The following is a 26,003-nucleotide window of genomic DNA, read 5'->3' as shown; positions in this document are numbered from 1 at the left end:
GTCCTAAAGGATTTCCCCTTTATTCTTAAACTGTGAACCCTAGTCCTGGACTTCCCCAACATCGGGAACAATCTTCCTGCATCAAGCCTGTCCAACCCCTTAAGAATTTTGTAAGTTTCTATAAGTTTCTATAAGACAAGCCTTGTGAGTTTCCCTTTAACGCATCATCCTGTGTTGGAAACGAGTCACTGTCTCTTTGTTGTCAGTTTATCAATTCCCAGCCAGCAGTACACTGAGATACTTTAATCACATTGTCACCAGGGACACACACTGAAGTGACGATTACATCATGCTGACTAAAATAGCTGAGTAATGCCCACATCTTCAGGGAAATGATTGATTGAATGTTCGATAAATTGATTGATTGATTGATTGATTGATTGATTGATTGATTGATTGATTGATTGATTGATTGATTGATTGATTGATTGATTGATTGATTGATTGATTGATTGATTGATTGATTGATCGATAAATGGATGGATGGCTCGAAAGAAAGATACGGCCCTTCAGCCCATCATGAAATCGAAACTTACTGAAAAATGAAAGACTTGAATAGAATGGATAGAGTAGATGTGGAGAGGACGTTTCCACTAGTGGGAGAGTCTAGAACCAGAGATCACAGCCTCAGAATAAAAGGACATTCCTTTAAGATGAGGAGGAATTTCTTTAGTCAGGGGGTGGTAAATCTGTGGAATTATTTGCCACAGAACACTGTGGAGGCCATATCAATGGACATTTTTAAGGCAGAGATAGATAGATTCTTGATTAGTACGGGTGTCAGGGGTTATGGGGAGAATGCTGGAGAATGGGGTTAGGAGGGAGAGATAGATCAGCCATGGTTGAATGACGGAGCAGACTTGATGGGCTGAATGGCCAAATCTGCTCCGAACACTTATAATGGCATGATAGCAGCAATAAATAGTGTACGGTAGAAGCACAGCGATATAGATGTGGAGATCACCAGATGGTTAAGCAGTAGCTATAGAAAGACACAACGGGACGGGCAGCATCTCTGGAGAGAAGGATTGGATGATGTTTCGGGTCGAGACCCTTTCTCAGGTTCAGTTCTTCGGGTCTGAAGAAGGGTCTTGACCCGAAACATTACCTATTCCTTCAAGAAATGTTTTGACTGGTTAGTTTGCAACAAAAGCTTTTCACTGTACCTCGTTACACGTGACTTATAAACTAAACTGAACTAGTCTGAAGAAGGCTCTCGACCCGAAACGTCACCCATTCCTTCTCTCCAGAGACGCTGCCTGTCCCGCTGAGTTACTCCAGCATTTTGTGTCTCCAGAGATGCTGCCTGTCCCGCTGAGTTACTCCAGCAATTTTGTGTCTAGCTCCAGTTTAAACCAGCGTCTGCAGTTCCTTCCTGCACATGCAGTAGTTATATATGTGTTGTATTTTCTGCACAAAACTGATAAATATTTGATTGTGACAGGGAGCTGGCTGGTGAAGGGGTGAAAGGTCAGTTCATTATCTCTGGGATCATTAGTATAGATGTGTGGACTGGTACTGTTGCCTGCTCCCAGTGAAGCACAATGATTATTAATGGCCTGGCGTAAATCACCTCATTTTCTCCATCAATGTGGGGAATAACATAATTTTTTTTTCCTTGCGATTTTCCAGGTGCTAATTTTACATCTTGTTATCTTGTCAGAAATGAGAGCACAGAGGAGAGCTTGATGGTTCACAGAGACAAATGCTTGGCGTACAGAATCTATATATCTCTGCCTTAAAAGTATCCACTGACTTGGCCTCCACAGCTTCCTATATCAAATAATTCCACAGATTCACCACCCTCTGACTAAAGAAATTCCTCCTCGTCTTAAAGCAACGTCCTTTTATTCTGAGGCTGTGATCTCCGGTTGTAGACTCTCCCACTAGTGGAAACGTCATCTCCACATTTACTCTATCCATCCTAGCTAAATGCCAGCTCCCTGGTCATGACTCGGCGATGTCATAGATGGGCCTGTCCCACTCAGGCGATTGTTCAGGCAACTACAGGCGACTAGTTTGTCGCCACATGTTCGCCGCCGGTCGCCGGGAGTCGTCCCCTCAGTCGCGCAAAAAAGTTGCGGCGTCTTTCTGGTCGCCGCTAAATTTTCAACACGTTGAAAAATGTTTGAGAACAGTTTTCTTTGATGCCTTACCCCACTACTCAAACCTCACGTCAAAAACCTTGGCGTGATATTTGACTCCACATTAAAATTTAATAATAATAATAATAATACATTTTATTTTTGGGCGCCTTTCAGAAATCTCAAGGACACCTTACAGAGATTAACAGGAATATACACATATAATCAGAATAAAATAAATAATAAAGACATCACAGAAACACAAATTAAAAACAGAATTCAGTCCAAAAACAAAAAATCAAAAACACAATGTGAAGAGAGAGCAGCGGCAGCTAAAGCGCGCCAGCGTCCACTCTCCCTTCCGACAGCCATCTTGGACAAAGACTAACAGGATTACTTACAGACAAAAAAAAAATAATCCCCCCACAATGGATACCACTGTGGGCGAAGGCACAATGTCCAGTCCCCAACCCCAAGTTCACCCAAAGTCAGGCCTATTGAGGCCACCGCAATTGCCTCTACGGAGGCCCAATGTTCCTGGCCGTTCGCACCGGGTGATCTTGCCCCGGCGTCGGGAGAGTCCTCTCAGCGGCTGGGCCACCTGGAACGGCCACTTCCTAGCTGGAGACCGCGGCTTCCGAAGCCGACAAGGCCGCGCCGGCCTGGAGCTCCCAGGCTCCCGATGTTGAAATCGGCGCCGCCCGCTCCGCTCCGCAGACCCGCAGCCCGGAGGTGTCGAACACGGTGGACACAGCTCACCGGAGCTCCAGCGCGTCGATCCAGCGCGGCGACCCAGGCAAGGCATCGCCCGCTCCGCTCCGCGACAGCGCCCCAGCGCTGCGCCGCCACCGAGGCCGAGGTGCTGGGCGGTCCCCGCCAGGAAACGGCGCTCCAAGCCCGCTGGTAGGCCACGAGGACGGGTCGACGGGCAGCCCGGAGAAAAAGCTGCCTCACCGACCAGGTAGGGACCTAGAAGTAAAATTGCCCCCTGCCCCCCACATTAAAAAGTCAATTTCTCCAACGGACGAAACACAGGACTTACTAAAAACTTTTTTAAAAAAGCGAAGAAAACGGACGGTTGCTGGTTAGCAGCCGCTCCCCAAGATAAGATAAGATAAGATAAGGTAAGATAAGATAGAATTTCTTTGCCACACAACCAGGGTCGGTGGAATTTGGGTTGTCAGCAGCGATACAATAATAAAGAACACACAACCACAATAAAACTGTAACACAAACATCCACCACAGCATTCATCACTGTGGTGGAAGGCACAACATTTGGCCAGTCCTCCTCTATTTCCCCCCCGTGGACAGGACCAGAGTCCAGAGTCAGTCCAGGATCGGCTCTTCCTCACCGGAGACCGCGGCTTTAGATTGTTGCAGGCCGGCGGTCGAGATTTAAAGTCTCCGCCGCAGCCAGAAGCACCGTAGACTGCAGGGCCGGCGGTCGAAGCTCCCCTCCAGGGGTGATGTTAAGTTCACGCCGGGCCCGCAGTAGAAGTTGGCCGCGGGCCGGCAGTGATGGCTTCTTCTTCCCCCGGGTCCCCAACGAGGGATCCCAGGCTGTAGACGCCGCACCAGCTGGAGCTCTGCAGACCGCGGCTTCAGGCTGCGACTTCAGGCTGCCGGCTGCCCCAGGCCAGCGAAACGGAGCGCTCCCCTGCAGCGAGCCCCAGCGAGGGCTCACCCGCTCCACAACGAGAGTCCACGCTGCGCCCGCCGCTGAAGCCCCGGGCGCGTTTCCGGGAAAGGCCGTGCCGATCCTTGATGTTAGGCCACAGGGGAGGTGACCTGGAAAAAGTCGCCTCTCCATGGAGGAGGCGACCGAAGCGGTTTCCCCCTCACCCCCCCACACCACCCCCCACACAAGACACACAAAGGAACATTAAGCACATACTTTAAAACATACTAAAAAAATAAAAAAAAGTTGAAAAAACTGACGCGCTGCTGACATGGCTGCTACCAGAGGAGCGCCCCCTACAGACACATACAGAATTGACAAACAAGTCAATGTCGTGGTAAAAGCTAGTCTCTTCCAGCTTCGCACGATAGCTAAAATCAAACCGTTCCTCCAATTCGGCGACCTTGTAACGATCATCCACACATTTAGCTCCTCCCGCCTCGATTACTGCAACTCCCTCTACACTGGCATCAGCCAATCATCCCTGTCCCGCCTGCAATTGGTCCAAAACGCTGCAGCGAGACTCCTGACGGGCACCCGTAAAAGGGACCACATTTCCCCAATTCTGGCCTCTCTCCACTGGCTCCCAGTACGGTACAGAATCAACTTCAAGCTCCTCCTATATGTATACAAAGCCCTTAACGGGCTTCCCCCCCCCACCTATATCAAAAATCTGCTAACCCACCATTCTACCTGCAGTTCCCTCAGGTCGGCCGACTTGGGGCTACTGACTATCCCGCAGTCTAGGTTTAAGCTCAGGGGCGACCGCGTTTTTGCGGTTGCAGCTCTTAGACTGTGGAACAGCATCCCTCTCCTCATCAGTACTGCCCCCTCCATCGACTCCTTTAAGTCCAGACTTAAAACCTATTTCTACTCACAAGCGTTTCTTGAGGTCCTCAGAGGGAGCGCTGTATGTATGTATTCATGTATGTATTGTTAGATCTGTGTATCATGTTAGTTCCTGCACTGATGTGAAGCACTTTGGTCAATGAGAGATGTTTTTAAATGTGCTATAGAAATAAAATTGACTTGACGACTTGACTTGGTCAAAGGCACACTCGCCCGAGGTTCTGTAGTGACACAAACGCGCCAGCAATGGCTGTTATTGCTGCTTCCTCTGGGTCATAGACAGGAACAGCAAACTGCTGAGAGCAGCGTTTTGCAATTGAATTTCAATGCTTATTAATCTAAGCTGCGGAAATTCACAATGCAGAACAGATCAAGCTTTTAATTAGTAACTCCGAAACGTCCAATGGAAGTGTCAATTAAATTAGCATCCAGTAAGTACCTAGCCGCATATTTAATTGCCGTCATGGCCCGTCTGAAGGTTCAACATTATACTTCAATGATCAATGGGTTTAGCTACGTGGGATTGGGTCCAACCAAAGCACACAGTGTAAGATGCCCCTTCCAGAGAGAACGTGTATTGCTGAGTGTCTGAGAAGTTCACGTTCATCGGAGCGGAATTAGCCCATTCGGCCCATCCACTCCGCCGTTCAATCATGGCTGATCTCTGCCTCCTTAAAGGCCCTGTCCCACTTTCACGAGTTATTCACGAATTCTCCCGAGTTTTCCCCTTGATTCAAACTCGCAGAATGTCCGTAACGAGTCTGTAGGAGTCCGTAGATATATCGTAGCGGCTCGTTATGCCAGCCGTAGGTACTCGTGGCATCAGGTAAGTCGGGACGTTTTTTCCAGCCCGATAAAAAATGTCCACGAGTAAAAAAATGGTTGGGATGAAAGAAATTTCAATTTTTTACTCGTAAGGAGGGCATCGAAATAGTCGCGGGAATTCGTAGACACTCGTAGGAGTTCGTGAACATAGTCGTGGAAGGTCGTAGGAGTTTGTAGATTATCACGATCTTGATTTTTTTTTTAGGTCCTTTAAACTCGGTAGAGGTTTTGAATTAAGTCGTGAAAGTGGGACAACCCTTAATTCACAACCTCTGCCGAGTTTGCCCTTGTCTCATACTCGCAGCATGGTCGTCACGAGGTCGTAGGAGGTCGTAGGTAGGTCGTGATGCTACTCGTAGGTACTCGTGGCATCAAGTAGGTCGGGCCGTTTTTCTAGCCTGATGAAAAATGTCCACAAGTAAAAAAGATTGTGAATTAGGTCATGAAAGTGGGACAGGCCCTTTACTCAAATGTCACTGTACCTTAATGGGTTAAGTGACAATAAACGCGAACTTGAACTTCAACATTTTCCCACTTTCACCCAGGAATGAGTAGGCAAGCATATGGTGAGCGCTGGGCCTCTACTCACTGGGGTTTAGAAGGTCGAGGGGTGGGGGGGGGGGGGGGGGGGGACACCTCATTGAAACGTACAGAATAATGAAAGGTGTAGATAGAGTGGATGTGGAGAGGATGTGTAAAAGGGCGCTCTTTTAGAAAGGAGGTGAGGAGGAATTTCTTTAGGCAGAGAAGTTCCTGTAAATTAACTTCTGTGAAACAATCACGTCTAGTAGAAACAAGGAACTGCTGATGCTTAGAGTCGCAGAGTCAAAGAGTGAATGAAACAGGCCCTTCGGCCCAACTTGCCCACACCAGCCAACGTCCCATCGGCTCTCGGCCCACCTGCCTGCATTTGGCCCATATCCCTCCAAACCTGTCCTAACCAGCTTCATTAGTTCATAAGTGAGAGGAGCAGAATTAGTCCATTCGACCCATCAAGTCTACTCCGCCATTCAATCATGGCTGATCTATCTCTCCCTCCTCACCCCCATTCTCCTGCCTTCTCCCCTTAAACCCCTGACACCCATGCTAACCTGCTTTACAGTGCTGGAGCAATTCAGTGGTTCTGAAGAAGGGTCCCAACTCAAAACGCCGCCTACCCATGTTCTCCAGAGATGCTTCTTTACCCCACAGAGTTACTCGAGCATTTTGTGTCTGCCCCTTTAAGTGGCACTTCATGACGGTAGAACTGCAGTCTCATCTTCATTTATATAGGTCCTCTCCCAATCTAAAGGTCCTGACCCACTTTCACGAGGTACGTCACGAATTCTCCCGAGTTTTCCCCTTGATTCAAACTCGCAGAATGTCCGTGGCGAGTCCGTAGGAGTCCGTAGATATATCGTAGCGGCTCGTTATGCCAACCGTAGGTATCGTGGCATCAGGTAAGTCGGGACGATTTTTCCAGCCCGATGAAAAATGTCCACGAGTAAAAAAATGGTCGGGAAGAAAGAAATTGCGATTTTTTACTCGTAAGGAGGGCATCAAAATAGTCGCGGGAATTCGTAGACATTCTCGTAGGAGTTCGTGAAGGTCGTAGGAGTTCGTAGATTACCACAATCTTGATTTTTATTTTAGGTCCCTTAAACTCGGCAGAGATTTTGAATTAAGTCGTGAAAGTGGGGCACGCCCTTAAGTAAGAGCCATTGAGGAGGGGAATACCTGTTTCATAGAACATAGAAGAGGACAACACAGGAGAAGGCCCTTCCGCCCACAGTGTTTGTGCCAAGCATGATGCCATCTCATGTGAGACCCGGGTTCGATCCCGACTACGGGTGTTGTCCGTATGGAGTTTGTACCTACTCCCCGTGACCTGCGTGCTCGAGAATTTTCTCCGAGATCTCTGGTTTCCTCCCACACTCTAAATGCGTGCAGGTTTGTAGTTTAATCGGCTTGGTATATAAGTGTTAAAATTGTCCTTGGTGTGTGTAGGATAGCTGTTAATGTGCGAGGATCGTTGGTCGGTGTGGTCTCGGCGGGCCGACAGGGCCAGTTTTTTTGGACTGTATCTCTAAATTCTTGCTATAGAGGGAGTGCAGCGTAGGTTTACAAGGTTAATTCCCGGGATGGCGGGACTGTCATATGCTGAGAGAATGGAGCAGCTGGGCTTGTACACTCTGGAGTTTAGATGGATGAGAGGGGATCTCATTGAAACATATAAGATTGTTAAGGGCTTGGACATGCTAGAGGCAGGAAACATGTTCCCGATGTTGGGGGAGTCCAGAACCAGGGGCCACAGTTCAAGAATAAGGAGTAAGCCATTTAGAACGGAGACGAGGAAATACTTTTTCTCACAGAGAGTGGTGAGTTTGGAATTCTTTGCCTCAGAGGGTGGCGGAGGCCAGTTCTGTGGATGCTTTCAAGAGAGAGCTAGATAGGGCTCTTAAAAATAGCGGAGTCAGGGGATATGGGGAGAAGGCAGGAACGGGGTACTGATTGGGGATGATCAGCCATGATCACATTGAATGGCGGTGCTGGCTCGAAGGGCCAAATGGCCTACTCCTGCACCTATTGTCTATTGTCTAAACTAAACCAAACTAAAAGAAGTTGTCGCTGGGCTGGACAGTGCGGCAGTGGGTGGAGCTGCTGCCTTACAGCGCCAAAGACCCCGATTCGAAACTGACCACGGGTGCAGACCTCGGCTCGATGGGCCGAAGGGCCTGTATCCTCACTGTATCCTTAAAACTAAAAAAAAATAAAAAATTTCTACTAATTGGAATAGCCGACAGTTCATTCCTGTGATCTATGACATCGGATATTGATGATCAATGTACATGATTGGGTTTTTTAAATTGACTGCTGCAGGAATATAAGCTGTAGGGCTTTCTTTTACCATTCACTATTCCTTGCCTGTCTCCTTTGCCTCTACAGTGACAATATCCCACCTGCACGTTGCAATATCATTGCTTTATTGGTTTATTTCATACTCTTGTTCATTTGTGGTTTAATGTTTCACCTTTAAATTCTCAATAAAGGAATAAAGCTAAACTCCGCTCACTTTCTCAGTCCTGCACAGTCCATCCACAGATACAAATATATAGAAGGGAGAAACATAGCCAGCACCGCCATTCAATATGATCATGGCTGGGCTTGTATACATTGGCATTTAGAAGGATGAGAGGTGATCTTATTGAAACATATAAGATTATTAAGGAGGGAGGTATTCGCCCGACACCTCCGCTCGGTCCGCTTTAACCAAACTGATCTCCCGGTGGCTCAGCATTTCAACTCCCCCTCCCATTCCGAATCCGACCTTTCTGTCCTGGGCCTCCTCCATGGCCAGAGTGAGTCCCACTGTAAATTGAAGGAGCAGCACCTCATATTTAGCTTGAGCAGTTTACACCCCAGCGGTATGAACATTGACTTCTCGAATTTCAGGTAGTCCCTAATTTCTCCTCCCCTTCTCAGCTCTCCCTCAGCCCACTGGCTCCATCTCTTCCTTTCTTCTTCTTCACCCCCCCCCCCCCCCCCCATCCCCCCTCACCCTCACATCAGTCTGAAGAAGGGTTTCGACCCGTAACGTTGCCTATTTCCTTCGCTCCATAGATGCTGCCTCACACGCTGAGTTTCTCCAGCATTTTTGTTCACCTAAGATTATTAAGGGTTTGGACACGCTAGAGGCAGGAAACATGTTCCCGATGTTGGGGGAGTCCAGAACCAGGGACCACAGTTTAAGAATAAGGGGTAGGCCATTTGGAACGGAGATGGGGAAATATTTTTTCACCCAGAGAGTTGTGAATCTGTGGAATTCTCTGCCTCAGGAGGCAGTGGAGACCAATTCTCTGAATGCTTTCAAGACAGAGTTAGATAGAGGTCTTAAAGATAGCGGAGTCAAGGGATATGGGGAGAAGGCAGGAACAGGGTACTGTTCTAAAATGCGCAAAAAAAAAAGCATTCTTTCCATCAGTGACAACCGCAGAGCCAGATGTCGATTCGAAAACAAATGTCCTTTGTTTGTTAATAAAAGTGAACCATTTCAGTATTAAAAACGAAGAATTTGGACCTTAAAATGTCCCTGGAAAGAACATTTTAAGGTCCAAAAAATAAACAAGTGTCCTTTGTTTGTTCGCGGAGTCAGGGGATATGGGGAGAAGGCAGGAACGGGGTACTGATTGGGGATGATCAGCCATGATCACAGTGAATGGTGGTGCTGGTTCGATGGGCCGAATGGCCTACTCCTGCACCTATTGTCTATTGTCTATTGTCTATTGATCATCCAAAATCAGTACCCCATTCCTGCTTTCTCCCCATATCCCTTGATTCCGTGAGCCTTAAGAGCTAAATCTAATTCTCTCTTGAAAACATCCAGTGAATTGGCCGAGGTACAGATTTCCATATATACTTCAATTTTATTTCATACAATACGATACAATATAATTAAACTTTATTTTTCCATTTATCCCTGGAGGGAAATATATCTGCCAACAGTCGTAAAAACACAAAATATATGAAACATGAAATTAAAGCGACGAATGGAAAGGCTTGGGGGATGTGCAAAGATTGGGGGGGGGGGGTTAGGGGGGAGTCAGTCTCAGTCTACCCCACGACAGAAGGGGGAGGAGTTGTACACTTTGATAGCCACAGGGAAGAAGGATCTCCTCTGGCGTTCTGTGCTGCATCTTGGTGGGAACCAGTCTGTTGCTGAAGGTGCTCCTCAGGTTGACCAGTTTTTTTTCTTTTTTTTTTCTTCTTTTTTTTTTCCCGTAAATGTTTTTTATTCGATTTTCAAACAAATGTACAATTTACAAGGGAAGGTAGAAAGCTCAAACAATTTTAAAAAACACTTAAGGAGGGGGTGAGCTGTATAGAATAGAATAGAATACGTTTATTGTCATTAACCATATAACAATTACAGCACGGAAACAGGCCATCTCGACCCTTCTAGTCCGTGCCGAACACGTATTCTCCCCTAGTCCCATATACCTGCGCTCAGACCATAACCCTCCATTCCTTTCCCGTCCATATAACTATCCAATTTATTTTTAAATGATAAAAACGAACCTGCCTCCACCATCTTCACTGGAAGCTCATTCCACACAGCCACCACTCTCTGAGTAAAGAAGTTCCCCCTCATGTTACCCCTAAACTTCTGTCCCTTAATTCTCAAGTCATGTCCCCTTGTTTGAATCTTCCCTACTCTCAGTGGGAAAAGCTTATCCACGTCAACTCTGTCTATCCCTCTCATCATTTTAAAGACCTCTATCAAGTCCCCCCTTAACCTTCTGCGCTCCAAAGAATAAAGCCCTAACTTGTTCAACCTTTCTCTGTAACTTAGTTGCTGAAACCCAGGCAACATTCTAGTAAATCTCCTCTGTACTCTCTCAATTTTGTTGACATCCTTCCTATAATTAGGCGACCAAAATTGTACCCCATACTCCAGAATTGGCCTCACCAATGCCTTGTACAATTTTAACATTACATCCCAACTTCTATACTCAACGCTCTGATTTATAAAGGCCAGCACACCAAAAGCTTTCTTTACCACCCAATACTGTGCAACAAAATTCCATCGCATCTCCTTCGGTTTAAAAAGAACAAACACAACCGCCATTGACTCACATATACACAAATCATTTAAAAAATAATAATAAATAGGTATTAAAAATATTTTAAAAGAATATTTCGCATTATCTTGCACCCCGAATTATATTGTGCTTCCCCAGTGTTCTCTGTTAGAATTAAGTTCTTTTATCGTACATGGGTAGAAACTATTTTATAGTCTACTGGTATTGTCCAGGATGTTCCGCAGTTTGAGGAGCATCCTCCCCTCCAAGACCACCTCCTGTGAATCCAACCCCACACCCAGAGCCAGCCTTCCTGATGAGTTTGTTGATCCTGCTGGTCCTATTATCTTCCATGAATCCATGATTTCATAAGGTCAAAAGTAATAGGAGAAGAATTAGGCCATTTGGCCCATCGAGTTGAGCCAGCACCGCCATTCAATGTGATCACGGCTGATCATCCACAATCAGTACCCCGTTCCTGCCTTCTCCCCATATCCCCTGACTCCGCTATCTTTAAGAGCTCTATTTAACTCTCGATTGAAAGTAACCAGAGAATTGGCCTCCACCGCCCTCTGAGGGAGACGGCAGGAGAATGTGGTTGAGAGGGAAAGATAGATCAGCCATGATCGACTGATGGTGTAGACTCCATGGGCTGAATGGCCTCATTCTGCTCCTGTGACTTATGAACTAATGAAACTGGATAGGACAGGTTTGGAGGGATATGGGCCAAATGCAGGCAGATGGGACGAGTAGCTGGGACATGTTGGCCGGTGGGGGCAAGTTGGGCCGAAGGGCCTGTTTCCACACTGTATGAATCAACAGAAGGTGTGAGACAAAAAGGCTGATGGCGCGGTGGTAGAATTGCTGACTTACAGCGCCAGCGGAGCTGGTACGTTCTCCCCGTGACTGCGTGGGTTTTCCCCAGGTGCTCCGGTTTCCTCCCACACTCCAAAGATGTAGAAATGTGTAGTTTAAAATTTGTAAATTGGCCCTAGTGTGCAAGATGGTGCTCCTGTACGGGTGATCGCTGGTTGGCACAGACTCGATGGGCCGAAGGGCCTGTTTCCGCTCTATATCTCTGAACTGAACTGATGAAAACACTAATCTAAGTGGTTCTACCACCAATCCAGAACCATATTTGCTAAAAACATTATCTAAGCAATGGGTTTTCTACAAGAACATATTTGCAAAATGCAATTTTCAAAACACAATTAAAACCTTTTGAATCCTTTGAAATGAAAAATAATTTTGACTTGATTCTATCACAGTTTACCCAAGAGGCAAGAAATTAGAATCCAGAATATTTTGTTGGTGCATTAAACCTATGTAGAGTAGCTGCTAATGTTGCTGTCTAGGAGCTTTGCCACGCTGGGAGCTATTATTCCCATGGAGGGAGGAGACAAAAGCCCCCCCCCCCCCCAGAAAGAAATAAAGACAGCAATTTTCTAAACCACTGGAGAATAGATTTAGAGTCATTGTTCTGTGTTGCGGAACTTCGAGTCAACCACTCAATGCGCTGCAAAGCAATAGACAATAGGTGCAGGAGTAGGCTATTCAGCCCTTCGAGCCAGCACCGCCATTCATAGAAACACAGAAACATAGAAAATAGGTGCAGGAGTAGGCCATTCAGCCCTTCATGCCTGCACCGCCATTCAATGTGATCATAGCTGATCATCCACAATCAGTACCCCGTTCCTGCCTTCTCCCCATATCCCCTGACTCCGCTATCTTCAAGAGCCTTATCCATCTCTCCCTTGAGAGTATCCAGAGAACCGGCCTCCACCACCCTCTGAGGCAGAGAATTCCACAGACTCACAACTCTCTGTGTGTAAAAGTGTTTCCTCATCTCCGTTCTAAAAGCAAGCAGAAAGCAGTCCGCCTAAACCTACCTGATCACCCGGTTTGCCAAACACTCTAACTCCCCCTCCCATTCCCACACTGACCTTCCTGTCCTGGGCCTCGTCCACTGTCAGAGTGAGTCCACACACACATTGGAGGAACAGCACCTCATATTTCGCTTGGGCAGCTTACACCCCAGCAGTATGAACATTGACTTCTCTAACTTTAAGTAATGCTTGCATCCCCACTCTCTCCGCCCCTCCCGCACCCTAGTCATCGTACTAGTTTCACTGTCGTCCTAGTGAGTTCCACTGTCTGTATAACTCGTTATCACCTATCACACCGGCAACAATGGACCATTGTGGGCCACACCTTCCCTTGATTATTGAAGGTAGAAATAAATGCTGGAGAAACTCATTGGGTGAGGCAGCATCTATGGAGCGAAGAAAATAGGCAACGTTTCAGGCCGAAATCCTTCTTCAGACATTGATTATTGTTGCTTTCAGCATATCTTCCGTTCATTTGTCCTAAGTACCATCTATATCTCTCGTTCCCCTCTCCCCTGACTCTCATTCTGAAGAAGGGTCTCGGTCCGAAACGTCACCCATTCCTATTCTCCAGAGATGAGTTACTCCATCTTTTTTTGTTATCTTTTTTGATTTAAATCAGCATCTGCAGTTCCTTCCCACACGTTATGTTACCATTGTACAAGATGGACGTTGATGAGTAGCCACCTATCTATATACTATTAAAAGCCCCGACTTGTTTGTCTGTCTGTCTGTCTGTCTGTCTGTGATCTCAGGAGCTACGCCAAAACGGTACATGGTAGCGCTGAGATTTTTGCTGAACCTTACTCAGCTTTTTCTTGTCGTCTGTCTTGTCAAGTTTTCTTCACATTTGATGTTATATTTCACAAGTTATTGATATTTCATCGTTTAAAAAAGCCAACTTTAACATGATTTTTACTGTTAAAATCCTTCCTGCCAGCTTCCAACAAACTTTGATACAAAGTTGCAATACAGGAACACTCTGTGCCTCCACCAACTTTTCACCTGAATGGGATATCACAGTCCTCCACCCGACATTTGCAACAATGTTGCCATCATACAACACTTATTCCAGGAGGGTGAATTGGTGTTGCAATTGGGGAAGTGCAATTGGATTTTTTTTTAAAGTCCAGTGCTGGGAGAGACAGGGGAATGCTGGAATCTTACGTTTGGCAACAGGTTGAGTTGGGGGCCCAGGCCTCACGTGTGACAGGGACCCAACGGGTCCCAGTTGGTCCAGTTAAACTATAAAATGGTGTAAAGTGAGGTTTGAGCTTGTGAGGGGGAAGATTTAAAAGAGACCTGAGGGCCAACCTTTAATGTGGTGGCATGGTGGCGCAGCAGTAGAGTTGCTGCCTTCCAGCACCAGAGACCCAGGCTCAATTCTGACCACGGGTGTTGTCTGCACGGAGTTTGTACGTTCTCCCCGTAACCTGCGTGGGCTTTCTCCGAGATCTTTGGTTTCCTCCCAGACTCCAAAGCCGCGCAAGTTTGTTGGTTAACTGGCTTGGCAAAAATGTAAATTGTCCCTAGTGTGTGTAGGGTAGTGTTAATGCGCAGGGATCGCCGGTCGGTGGGCCGACGGGCCTGTTTCCGTGCTGTATCTCTAAACTAAAAAAACAAACTAAATGTGTTATTGTTTCACGGAACAAGAAGTCAAGTTTCATTGCCGAATAATTGCACTGTTCTTGGGGATTTTTTTTTTTTGTTGCTCTGACCATGTTTGGGTGACAAACAAACATAAAGGTTCTTTCTCTTTCCAGCATTCTGCGAGGGAGGCTGCAGGAATGGGGGAACATGCGTCGCTCCCGAGGTGTGTGTGTGTCCTCCTGGCTTCACAGGAAGCACCTGCCAGACAGGTAAGGCTCACCTTCACTCACTTACCTCACCTAGGTTGGTCACACGACAGCTTTTCACTGTACCTCGCAACAATAAACAAAACTCATTGAAACTTACTGAATAGTGAAAGGCCCGGATAGAGTGGGCGTGGAGAGGATGTTGCCATTTTATTGTCATGTGTCCCAGATAGGACAATGAAATTCTTGCTTGCTGCAGCACCACAGAATATGTAAAGGTAATGCAGAACAGGAGATAAAAGTTCAGTGTGTCTCTAAACCATATATATATACACAATAAATAAACAGATAAAGTGTAATAGTGATAATAGACTGTTATTGTTCAAAGTTTGTTTGATAGTGAGTTTAATAGCCTGATGGCTGTGGGGAAGTAGCTATTACTGAACCTGGATGCTCCAGTTTTCAAGCTTCTGTACCTTCTTCCCGATGGCAGCGGAGAGATGAGTGAGTGGCCAGGATGGTGTGGGTCTTTGATGATGTTGGCTGCCTTTTTGAGGCAGCGACTGCGATTGATCCATTCGATGGTGGGGAGGTCAGAGCCGGTGATGGGCTGGGCAGTGGTCACAACTTTCTGCATTCTTTTCCGCTCCTGGACGCTCAAGTTGACAAACCAGGCCACGATGCAGCCAGTCAGAATGCTCTCTACTGTGCACCTGTGAGGCCACAGGCTCAGAGTTAAAGGACGTTCCTTTAGGAAGGAGATGAGGAGGAATTTCTTTAGTCAGATGGTGGTGAATCTGTGGAATTCTTTGCCACAGAAGTCTGTGGAGGCCGTCAATTGATATTTTTAAGGCAGAGATTGATAGATTCTTGTTTAGTACGGGTGCCAGGGGTTATAGGGAGAAGACAGGAGAATGAGGTTAGGACGGAGATATAGATCAGTCATGATTGAATGGCAGAGTAGACTAGATGGGCCGAATGGTCAAATGCTGCTATTACTTATGACCTGACATTATGAACTGAAAAAGATACCACCTTCTCTCACGAAGGGCAGGAGTCACATATGGGACTGGAAGAAGATGCAAGAAACTGCAGGCGCTAGAATCTTGAGAAAAAAAAGTGTTGGAGTAACTCAGCAGCTCAGGAAGCATCTCTGGAGGACATGGATAGGTGCCGTTTTCAATCGGAATCTTCAGACCTGAATCATCACCTGAATCCATGTTCTCCAGACATGCTGCCTGACCTGCTGAGTTACTCCAGCATTCGGTGATTCCAGCATTGCAGTTCCTTGTTTGAATCCTTGTGTAAAACAACGATTGTAATCATGTATTGTCTTTCCGTAAGAAAAGCGTTTCACTGTACCTCGGTACACTTGACAATAAACAAAACAGTAACTGAATCCGCCTATCATGTGACTTGCTCTATCCCACCCCAACCTCACCTCCAGCTGTCTGACCTCACCACACTCAGTCTGAAGAAAGGTCTAGACCCGAAACAACACCTATCCATGTTCTCCACAGATGCTGCCTGACCCGCTGAGTTACTCCAGCACTCTGTGAAACGTCACCTATCCATGTTCTCCACAGATGCTGCCTGACCCGCTGAGTTACTCCAGCACTTGGTTATTTTCATCTTTTATTTTCGGCTTTAATATTCCTTTTTCTTCCGTTCCGAAACGAAACATCAACTCGAGACATCAACTCACAGACTCCTTAAATTGAAATTATCAATACTAACAAAAGGCGCAAATTCTCCCCTCTCCCATCGGGCAAAAGGTATAGAAGTATGAAAACGCACACCTCCAGATTCAGGGACAGTTTCTTCCAAGCTTTTATCGGGCAACTGAACCATCCTATCACGACCAGAGAGTGGTCCTGAACTACTATCTACATCATTTATTTCTTTGTATCAAAAAATATTTAAATTAATTTCGATACAAAAACCAAAAAAAAAACAAACCGTGGTGACGTACCCACCACCATGTTACAAAATCATCAAACAACTATGCTACAAATAGTCTAATAACTACTGCACAACCCCGGTAAAGGGGCAAGCATCTGGCTCGGGAGGGCCAGCTTGGCCAGGCCTAGGAGCAACTCACCCAGGACATCTTCAGCCCTACCGTCCCCCTAGAACCCAACACCAGTCCTTCGGTCATTGACAGCAGAGCCACTCCTCCCCTTGCGGACCCTAGGTGGAGTGTCGGGCGGTGCTCCTTGCCCTCCAGACCCTGGCTACAAGGGACGCTCCACTGGAGCCCACTATCTACCTCATTGGTGACCCTCAGCAGGCACGGAAATCGCTGTCAAAACATGCGGGAGACACAATTTTTTGGCGGCCACGCGCGCGCATGCACATACATACGCGCAAGCACGCGCATGCGCGCACACGCGAGGTTTCGGCCGTGGGCAACAGCAGCAGCAGCTTCGTCCACCCTGAATAGTGGAGCTTGAATTGGCCCTTTCACGGGGTCTTTCATCGGCCGGCAGTGGCTTCAACATCTGGAGTCTTGATCGCCTCGATGCAGCAGCTAGATTTTAAGTCGCGCCGGGTGCTGAACGGCCCCCAGAAAGGCTCCTTTCTAAGGGCTGATAAAGGACTTTATCAGCCCTTAGAAAGTGGCTGATAAAGTCCGGATTACAAAACATGGGAGGGGGGGGGGGGATCGTCCCCTGCCTTAAAGCAGGCGGGGGGGATGCCCCCCCCGTCCCCCCCAGGATTTCCGCCCCTGAAGTCTATCCTTGATCGGACTTTACCGGCATTACCTTGCACTAATCCCTTATCATGTACATTGTAAATGGCTCGATTGTAATCACGTATTGTCTTTCCGCCGACTGGTTAGCGTGCAACAAGAGCTTTTCACTGTACCTCGGTACACGTGACAATAAACTAAACTGAACCGAATATTCAAAGGGAAACTAACATGGAAATTTACTGCCTTCTGCCAATTAGGCGCTGTCTTGGCAACGACTAACATGCCACATGCTAGGGTCACCAACCTCATTTACAAACTGCCTATAGCATTCTTATAGCAAATGAATAAATATGTACACTTCGCCAAGTTGTATTAATAGGGTTCATCGGTGAAAAAAAGAAGCAATATTTCTAAGTAAGTCTTCGGGGATTTTTTTTCCAGTTTCTGTTGATTAACTGAGACGTTCAAGCCAACCCATATCTTATTGATAACATTTTATTTTCCCAAGGCAATAGACAATAGACAATAGGAGCAGGAGTAGGCCATTCGGCCCTTCGTGGCAGCACCACCATTCACTGTGATCATGAATGATCATCCCCAATCGGTACCCCGTTCCTGCCTTCTCACCTTATCCCCTGACTCCGCTATCTTTAAGAGTATCTAACTCTCTCTTGAAAGCCTCCAGAGAATTGGCCGCCACTGCCCTCTGAGGCAGAGAATTCCACAGATTCACAACTCTGTGTGAAAAAGTGTTTCCTCGTCTCCGTTCTAAATGGCTTACCCCTTATTCTTAAACTGTGGCCCCTGGTTCTGTTCATTCTCTCAGCATATGACAGTCACCAATTCCTTTTCTCCAGAGATGCTGCCTGACCCGCTGGGTTACTCCAGCACTCTGTGTCTTCTTTTGCAAACCACTATCTGCATGGTGGACGTCTTGATTGTAATCATGGGTCGTCTTTCCTTTTTCACCTTTTTTTGTTGCTGAGATGAAACATTAACGTGAGATTGTCCTGGCTACGTTCCGTTCGGATGGCTCAACACAAATCAAACACAACCATAATGAAGCTCAGTCCGTCGTGGCCTACGCGATCTCCCAGTTGCCAAACACTTTATCTCCCCTTCCCGTTCCCACACTTACCTTTCTGTCCTGGGCCTCCTCCATTGTCAGAGTGAAGCCCAGCGCAAATTGGAGGAACAGCACCTCATATTTCGCTTGGGCAGCTTTCAACGCAGTTGTATGAACGTTGACTTCTCTAACTTGCCTTCCCAGACCACCCCCCTCCCCCCCCACTCTCCCCCCCCCCCCCCTGGTCATCCTACTAGTTCCACTTATTTATCTTGCGTATGGCGTGCACAGCCTAAAGTTGCAGGACAACTTGTTCTATTTGATTGTGCACGCCAGGTTGATTGCATTCGTCGAAACAGGGCAGACCACGTGAAGGTTGCAATCTCCCACCCCACTAGTTCCACTCATCCCTGTATCCTCTCGTTATCACCTGTTGTCTATTGTTTTGGGTCAAGATCCTGCATCATTTCCCAGATCAGATCAGAGACAGGTCTGAAGAAGGGTCCCGACCCGAAACGTCACCCATTCCTTCTCTCCAGAGATGCTGCCTGACTCGCTGAGTTACTCCAGCTTTTTGCGTCTATCTTCGGTGTAAACCAGCATCCTACGCATCGTTCTAAACCAAATTAAACCCGTTCCTCCCTGACCCGCTGAGTTACTCCAGCACTCTGTGCCTTTTACAAATCACTGAATATTGGTTGTGGGCATCAAACTGAGAAAGAAAACAGGCGGGGAATCAGATCGGCTGTCAAAATTGCAGCAATTTTCCATGACAGTGGGTAATTATAGGGATTCAAGTTTGAAAAAAAGACAATGAATTTGCAAGCTTTGTGCCAGTGAATTGGAAAGGTATGCCTCGAAACCTTACAACAGTTGACAAGAAAGGTCACAGCAAAGCAAAATATTTTGATATAAACATGTAATAATATCAAACGCCATTCATTCATTTATACCTTTTCTGATATTAAAAGTATTCAGACAGAAAATTACCATTTTGAGCTTTCATTCGGTCAACTGGCCATTAGATTTGATGACTATACAAGGTTGGATAGAGATCGAGGTGACACTGGGTGAGCGGATGAAATATATTCCTTAACGTTGCACCAATATTATATTATAGTGAAGAAGTGATGATATAATGTGTACCTTTTTGCTCCCTATAATATCTAAAAGTAGTAAAATGAGGGCGTCACAGTGGTGCAGTGGCAGAGACCTGGGTTCGATCCTGACTGCGGGTGCTGCCTGTATGGAGTTTGCACATTCTCCCCGTAATCTGCGTTGATTTTCTCCAAGATCATCGGTTTCATTCTCACCCTCCAAAGACGTGCAGGTTTGTAGGCTAATTGGCTTGGTAAGAATGTAAAATTGTTCCTCATGTGTGTCGGATGGTGTTAATGTGCGGGGATCGCAGGCCGGTGTGGTCTCGGTGGGCCGAAGGGCCTGTTTCCACGCTGTATCTCTAAACTAAACTCGAATGAAGGGGGTTTTCAGACAAAGTGGATTCCACAATCCTGTAAATAATTGAACCACATCTCACCCTCAAGTTAAAATAATTTCACAGCATTTACTTTTAGTTTCAGATTTAGTTTTCCTGTTAGAGATACAGCATGGAAACAGGCCCTTCAGCCCATCGAGTGCACGCCGACCAGCGATGAACCATTCACACTCATTCTATACAATTCCACTTTCTCATCCACTCCCTGCACACTAGCATCAATTTTACGGAGGCCAATTAACCTACAAAATCCGCACGTCTTTTGGATGTGGAAGGAAGCCGGAGCACCCGGAGGGAACCCACATGGTCACAGGGAGGACTTGCAAACTCCACACGGACAGCACCCGAGTTTACCGCCACGTTATGTATCCCTAAGTTTACTTAATTGTTCACAGGTGAAATCTCTTACCCATTTGAAAATAATAATCGGGCGAGAGGGCAGGGCTTGTACACTCTGGAGTTTAGAAGGATGAGGGGGCGTCTCATTGAAACATATAAGATTGTTAAGGGTTTGGACACGCTAGAGGCAGGAAACATGTTCCCGATGTTGGGGGAGTCCAGAACCAGGGACCACAGTTTAAGAATAAGGGGTAAGCCATTTAGAGCGGAGATGAGGAAACACATTTTCTCACAGAGAGTTGTGAGTCTGTGGAATTCTCTTGCCTCAGAGGGCAGTGGAGGCCGGTTCTCTGGATATTTTCAAGAGAGAGCTAGATAGGGCTCTTAAAAATAGCGGTCAGGGGATATGGGGAGAAGGCAGGAACGGGGTACTGATTGGGGATGATCAGCCATGATCACTTTGAATGGCGGTGCTGGATCGAAGGGCCGAATGGCCTACTCCTGCACCTATTGCCTATTGTCTATTGTCTATTGAGAGGGTGTTTTCAAAATTTGAAACGTCACCTATCCTTTTACTCCAGAGACTCTGCCCCACCTGCTGAGTTACTCCAGCACTCTGTTTCTATCTTTGGTATAAACCAGATGCAATAGTGGCGTTTAAGAGACTTTTAGAAGGTCATGTGGATGTACAGGGAAAGGAGGGATATGGATTATGTGCAGGAAATCAGGAGTTGGTCTTGGCATCAAGTTTGGCACAGACATAGCGGGCTGTAAGGTCATGAGGCCATAAGTAATAGAAATAGAATTAGGCCATTCGGCCCATCAAATCTATTCCGCCATTCAATCATGGCTGATCTATCTCTCCCTCCGAACCACATTCTCTTGCCTTCTCCACATAACCCCTGACACCCGTACTAATCAAGAATCTATCTATTCCTGCCTTAAAAATATCCACTGATGTGGCCTCCACAGCCTTCCGCGGCGAAGAATTCTACAGATTCACCACCCTCTGACCAAGGATATTTCTCCTCATCTCCTTCCTAAAAGAACGTCCTTTAATTCTGAGGCTGTGACCTCTAGTCCTTGACTCTCCCACTAGTGGAAACATCCTCTCCACATCCACTCTATATAAACTCCAGTGAGTACAGGCCCAAAGGGCCTTTGCCTGTCCTGTACAGTTCTATGTTCATTCACGATTGCTTTGTAGTGAAGCAAACCATTCTCAAATGCCCAGCTTTATACTGGAGACAGCTTAAAGGGCCAGTCCCACTTGCCGATTTTTTTCGGCGACTGCCGGCGTCATTGACCGACGTATCAGGGTCTCCGAAACATTTCAAAAATCCAGCGGCGACAAAAAAAATGTTGTGACACTTGAGGAGATACGTCGTCACGCCGCGACTTCTCCGGTGACCTGATGCGTGGTGTCAGTGATGCCGGCAGTCGCCGAAAAAAAACGCCAAGTGGGACAGGCCCTTCACACACATAAAATGCCTCCTTCAATTTCTTATATCTCTTTGGAGGATTCAATGCATTGAGAGGATTGATGGCTGCTGTCCTAAAATATGTCTCGGTTTTTACATGTGCGCGGGGGATAAGTTGCAGAATAAATAGGCCATCAAATGATGAATTAGATTGGTTGTGGGCACTGCTTATGATGGCGACTCATAGGGATATTTCTGGCCCATTTTTTCAAGTGTAAAGTTCACGTCAAGGTGGCTCAAATCACATTTCTTGCGGAAAATTTCCTCCAAGTATTTAGGATGCCAAGAACTGCTTTTTGAAGTGCAGTGTCCATTGGTGCATTGGCAGTTTTTTTTTCAATCAGAAATTTGAAATAAGAATTAGTAACCAGCAGTTTGTAAAAACTACCGTCTTGGCATTTTTGCAGCAGAGCTTTTTTTGCTGAGTAATTGGTTGGGCATGGTCTGATATTCCTGGATACATGTAAGAAATGTGTGTGTTTGCAAAGCCTTCTGCCTGAAAACACTGCACTTGTACTGGAAGTTCGCAAGGTTGTTAAAATGCTGACAGAGTCATACAGTGTGGAAACAGGCCCTTCGGCCCATCTTACCCACAAGCCCCATCTTCACTAGTCACACCTGCCTGTAATTTGGCCCATATCCCTCCAAACCTGTCCATGTACCTGTCCAAATGTTTGTCAAACAATGTGCGAGCCATCATGGTGGTGCAGCAGTAGAGTTGCTGCCTCACAGCGCCAGAGACCCGGGTTCGATCCCGATTACGGGCGCTGTCTGTATGCAATTTATACCTTCTCCCCGTGACCTGCGTGGGTTTTCTCCGAGATCTTCGGCCTCCTCCCACACTCCAAAGACGTGCAGGTTTGCAGGTTAATTGGCTTGGTGTAAATGTAAAAATTGTCCCTAGTGGGTGTAGGATGATGTTAATGTGCGGGGATCGCTGGTCGGGGCAGACCCGGTGAGCCGAAGGGCCTGTTTCCGCGCTGTATCTCTAAACTAAACTAAAAAAAAAAGTCAAGTCTAGTCACATTTATTTATATAGCACATTTAAAAAAACAACTCTCGTTGGCCAAAGTGCTTTACATTTGTTATAAGAATAGTATAAACAAACAAACTACATACATAGGTACACAAAAATGCTGGAGAAACTCAGCGGGTGCAGCAGCATCTATGGAGCGAAGGAGATAGGTAAAGTTTCGGGCCGAAACCCTTCTTCAGACTACATACATATAGCCCTTGCTCAGTGGACGTCAGGAAAGGCTTGGGAGTAAAGATGAGTTTTAAGTCTCGACTTAAAAGAGTCGATGGAAGGGGGCAGTTCTGATGGGAAGAGGGATGCTGTTCCACAGTCTAGGGGCTGCAACCGCAAAGGCACGGTCGCCCCTGAGCTTATGCCTAGTGGGCTAAAAAAAAAGTACATGCCTCAACTACCTCATCTGGCAGCTCGTTTTTTTTCCATACGCCCACCAGCCTTTGTGTAAACCTATCCTATCCACGTATCTTTGGTGTAAACTAGCTCCTGCAGTACCTTCCTGCACACTACCCATGTACCTGGCTATATTTTTACTTTCGATTTGTCCAGTTCAGTTTAGTTCAGTCTGGAGATACAGCACAGAAACAGGCCCTTCAGCCCACTGAGTCCGTGCAGACCAGCGACCTCCCCCCCCGCACACAAGCACTATCATACACACTAGGAACAATTTACAATTATACCGAAGCTAATTCACCTCCAAACCTGTACGCTTTTGGAGTGCGGGAGGAAAATGGAGAACCCAGAGAAAACTCACGCAGGTCACGGGGAGAACGTACAAACTCCGTACAGACAGCACCCATAGTCAGGATCAAACCCGGGCCTCCGACGCTGTGAGGCAGCAACTCTACCCGTTTCTTAGATGTTGTGATACTACCTGCCTTAACTACCTCCTCCGGCAGATCATTTCATACTCCCACTACCCTTTTTGTGTGTAAAAAAAAGTGACTGATCAGGTTCCTATTAAATCTTTAAGAAGGAACTGCAGATGCTGGAAAATCGAAGGTACATAAAAATGCTGGAGAAACTCAGCGGGTGCAGCAGCATCTATGGAGCGAAGGAAATAGGCAACGTTTCGGGCCGAAACCCTTGCGGGTTTCGGCCCGAAACGTTGCCTATTTCCTTCAGGGTTTCAGCCCGAAACGTTGCCTATTTCCTTCGCTCCATAGATGCTGCTGCACCCGCTGAGTTTCTCCAGCATTTTTGTCTACCTCCTATTAAATCTTTCCAGCTTCAACTTAAACCTATGTCCTCTGGTTTTCAATTCCCCTACTCTGGGCAAGAGAATCTGTGCGCCTACCCAATCTATTCCTCTCATGGTTTTGTGTGCCTCTATAAGTGGTGTTCAAAATCATGAGAGGAATAGATCGGGCAAAGGCACAGAGGCGATATGTGAAAAGAAAAAAAAAACTGGCTTGTTCAATATTTAATTGAAACACAGAGTTAAGTTGTTACGAGGGACTTAATAGAATCCTTACAAAATGAGCAAACAGTATCTTTGAAAACCATTCCAATTTCCTAACTGTTCATTCCAGCCAGTCACGATTTCAAGCCTTTTTGATTTCTATTGCAAACTCCACAATTTGGATGATACAAGGAAGTGCAGATGCTGATTTACACCAACAAAAAAAAGCACAAAGTGCTGGAGTAACTCAGCAGGTCAGGCACCACCTCTGGAGAACGTGGATAGGTGACGTTTTGGGTGGAGACCCTTTAGTTTAGTTTAGTGTAGTTGATAGATACGGCGCGGAAACCGGGCCCAGGCCGGCCAGCGATCCCCGTAAATTTAACACTATCGTACAAACACTCTGGAAAATTTACAATTATACCGAGACAATTTACCTACAGACCTGTACGTCTCTGGAGGGTGGAAGGAAACGGAAAATGCCGGAGAAAACCAATGCAGGTCACGGCGAGAACGTACAAACTGTGTACGGACAGCACCCGTGGTCGGGATCGAACCGGGGACTCTGGTGCTGTGAGGCAGCAACACCTCCAGTTTAAATTCCATTTGGAATATTTTGGAGGTCGAACAAACCAAGCAGCAACTCTACTACTCTTGTATGTTTGAAATTATTTTGTCACGACGGGCGCTGTAAAATCTGTGCTCCAACAGTCCCGCCGGTGATGAATAATATTTCAGTCCGGGGACAGCATTGGAATTGCCGAAATAAACTTGGAATTGCCTCCTGCAGAACCGACCGCAATGCTGCCATAGTTATGAAGACAGCTCTGTGACAAGACATTCATTTCATGTTTTGAGCAGGAACCGTAGTTTGGCAAATGTTCCTTCGTGGAGTTGACTTGGGAAGATGCCACTCCGAAGACGTACAGGTTTGCAGGTTAATTGGCTTATTATAATTGGAAATTGTCCCTGGTGTGTGTAGAGTAGAGTTAAAGGGCCTGTCCCACTTGGCGATTTTTTTTCGGCGACTGCCGGCGTCATTTCAGTGTCGCCAAAAGATTTTGAACATTTCAAACTCCAGCGGCGACAAAAAAAATGTTGCGTCACTTGAAAAAACACCGCGCCTCAATACGTCATCACGCCGCGTCATGCCGCGTCACGCCGCAAATTTCTTGGTGACCTGATACATCAGTCAATGATGCCGGCAGTCGCCGAAAAAAATCGCTAAGTGGGACAGGCCCTATACTGAGCGGGCATCGCTGGTCGGCACGGACCCGGTGGGCCGAAGGGCCTGTTTCTCTAAATTAAACTAAACAGAGTATTTTTTAACCAATGGTAGGGTGACACAATGGTGGAGCTGCTGCCTTACAGCGCCAGAGAACAGGTTCGATCCTGACTACTGGTGCTTGTCTAAGAAAGAACTGCAGATGCTGGAAAAATCGAAGGTAGATAAAAATGCTGGAGAAACTCAGCGGGTGAGGCAGCATCTATGGAGCGAAGGAATAGGTGACGTTTCGGGTCGAGGCTCTTCTTCAGACTGATAGGGGGGGGAGGGGGAAGAAGAAAGGAAGAGGCGGAGACAGTGGGCTGTGGGAGAGCTGGGAAGGGGGGGGGGGAAGGAGGGAGAAAGCAGGGACTGCCTGAAATTGGAGAAGTCAATATTCATACCGCTGGGGTGTAAACTTGTGTGTACAGTTTTGGTTTCCTCACACACTCCAAGGATGTGCAGGTTTGTAGGTTATTTGGCTTCTGTAAATTGTCCCTAGTATGTGTCGGGAGTGGATGAGAAAGAGGGATGACAGAGAACTGGTGTGAGT

General features: G+C 46.7%; 1 protein-coding gene across 1 annotated transcript in view; it reads left to right on the top strand.

Moving 5' to 3' along the window:
* Window positions 1-6,849: 6,849 nt before the first annotated feature.
* LOC116984380 (protein kinase C-binding protein NELL1-like) overlaps window positions 6,850-26,003 on the top strand; it is a 74,699-nt gene continuing 55,545 nt past the window's right edge. The window contains exons 1-2 of the mRNA XM_033038538.1: window positions 6,850-6,877; window positions 14,646-14,741. Of these exons, the coding sequence (XP_032894429.1) occupies window positions 6,850-6,877; window positions 14,646-14,741 (124 nt within the window). The remainder of the gene's footprint in view (window positions 6,878-14,645; window positions 14,742-26,003) is intronic.

This window comes from Amblyraja radiata, chromosome 20 (assembly GCF_010909765.2).
Source record: "Amblyraja radiata isolate CabotCenter1 chromosome 20, sAmbRad1.1.pri, whole genome shotgun sequence".
Taxonomy (NCBI): Eukaryota; Metazoa; Chordata; class Chondrichthyes; order Rajiformes; family Rajidae; genus Amblyraja; species Amblyraja radiata.
The sequence above is the reverse complement of the archived record's forward strand: the minus strand, read 5'-3'. Positions and strand labels throughout refer to the sequence as shown.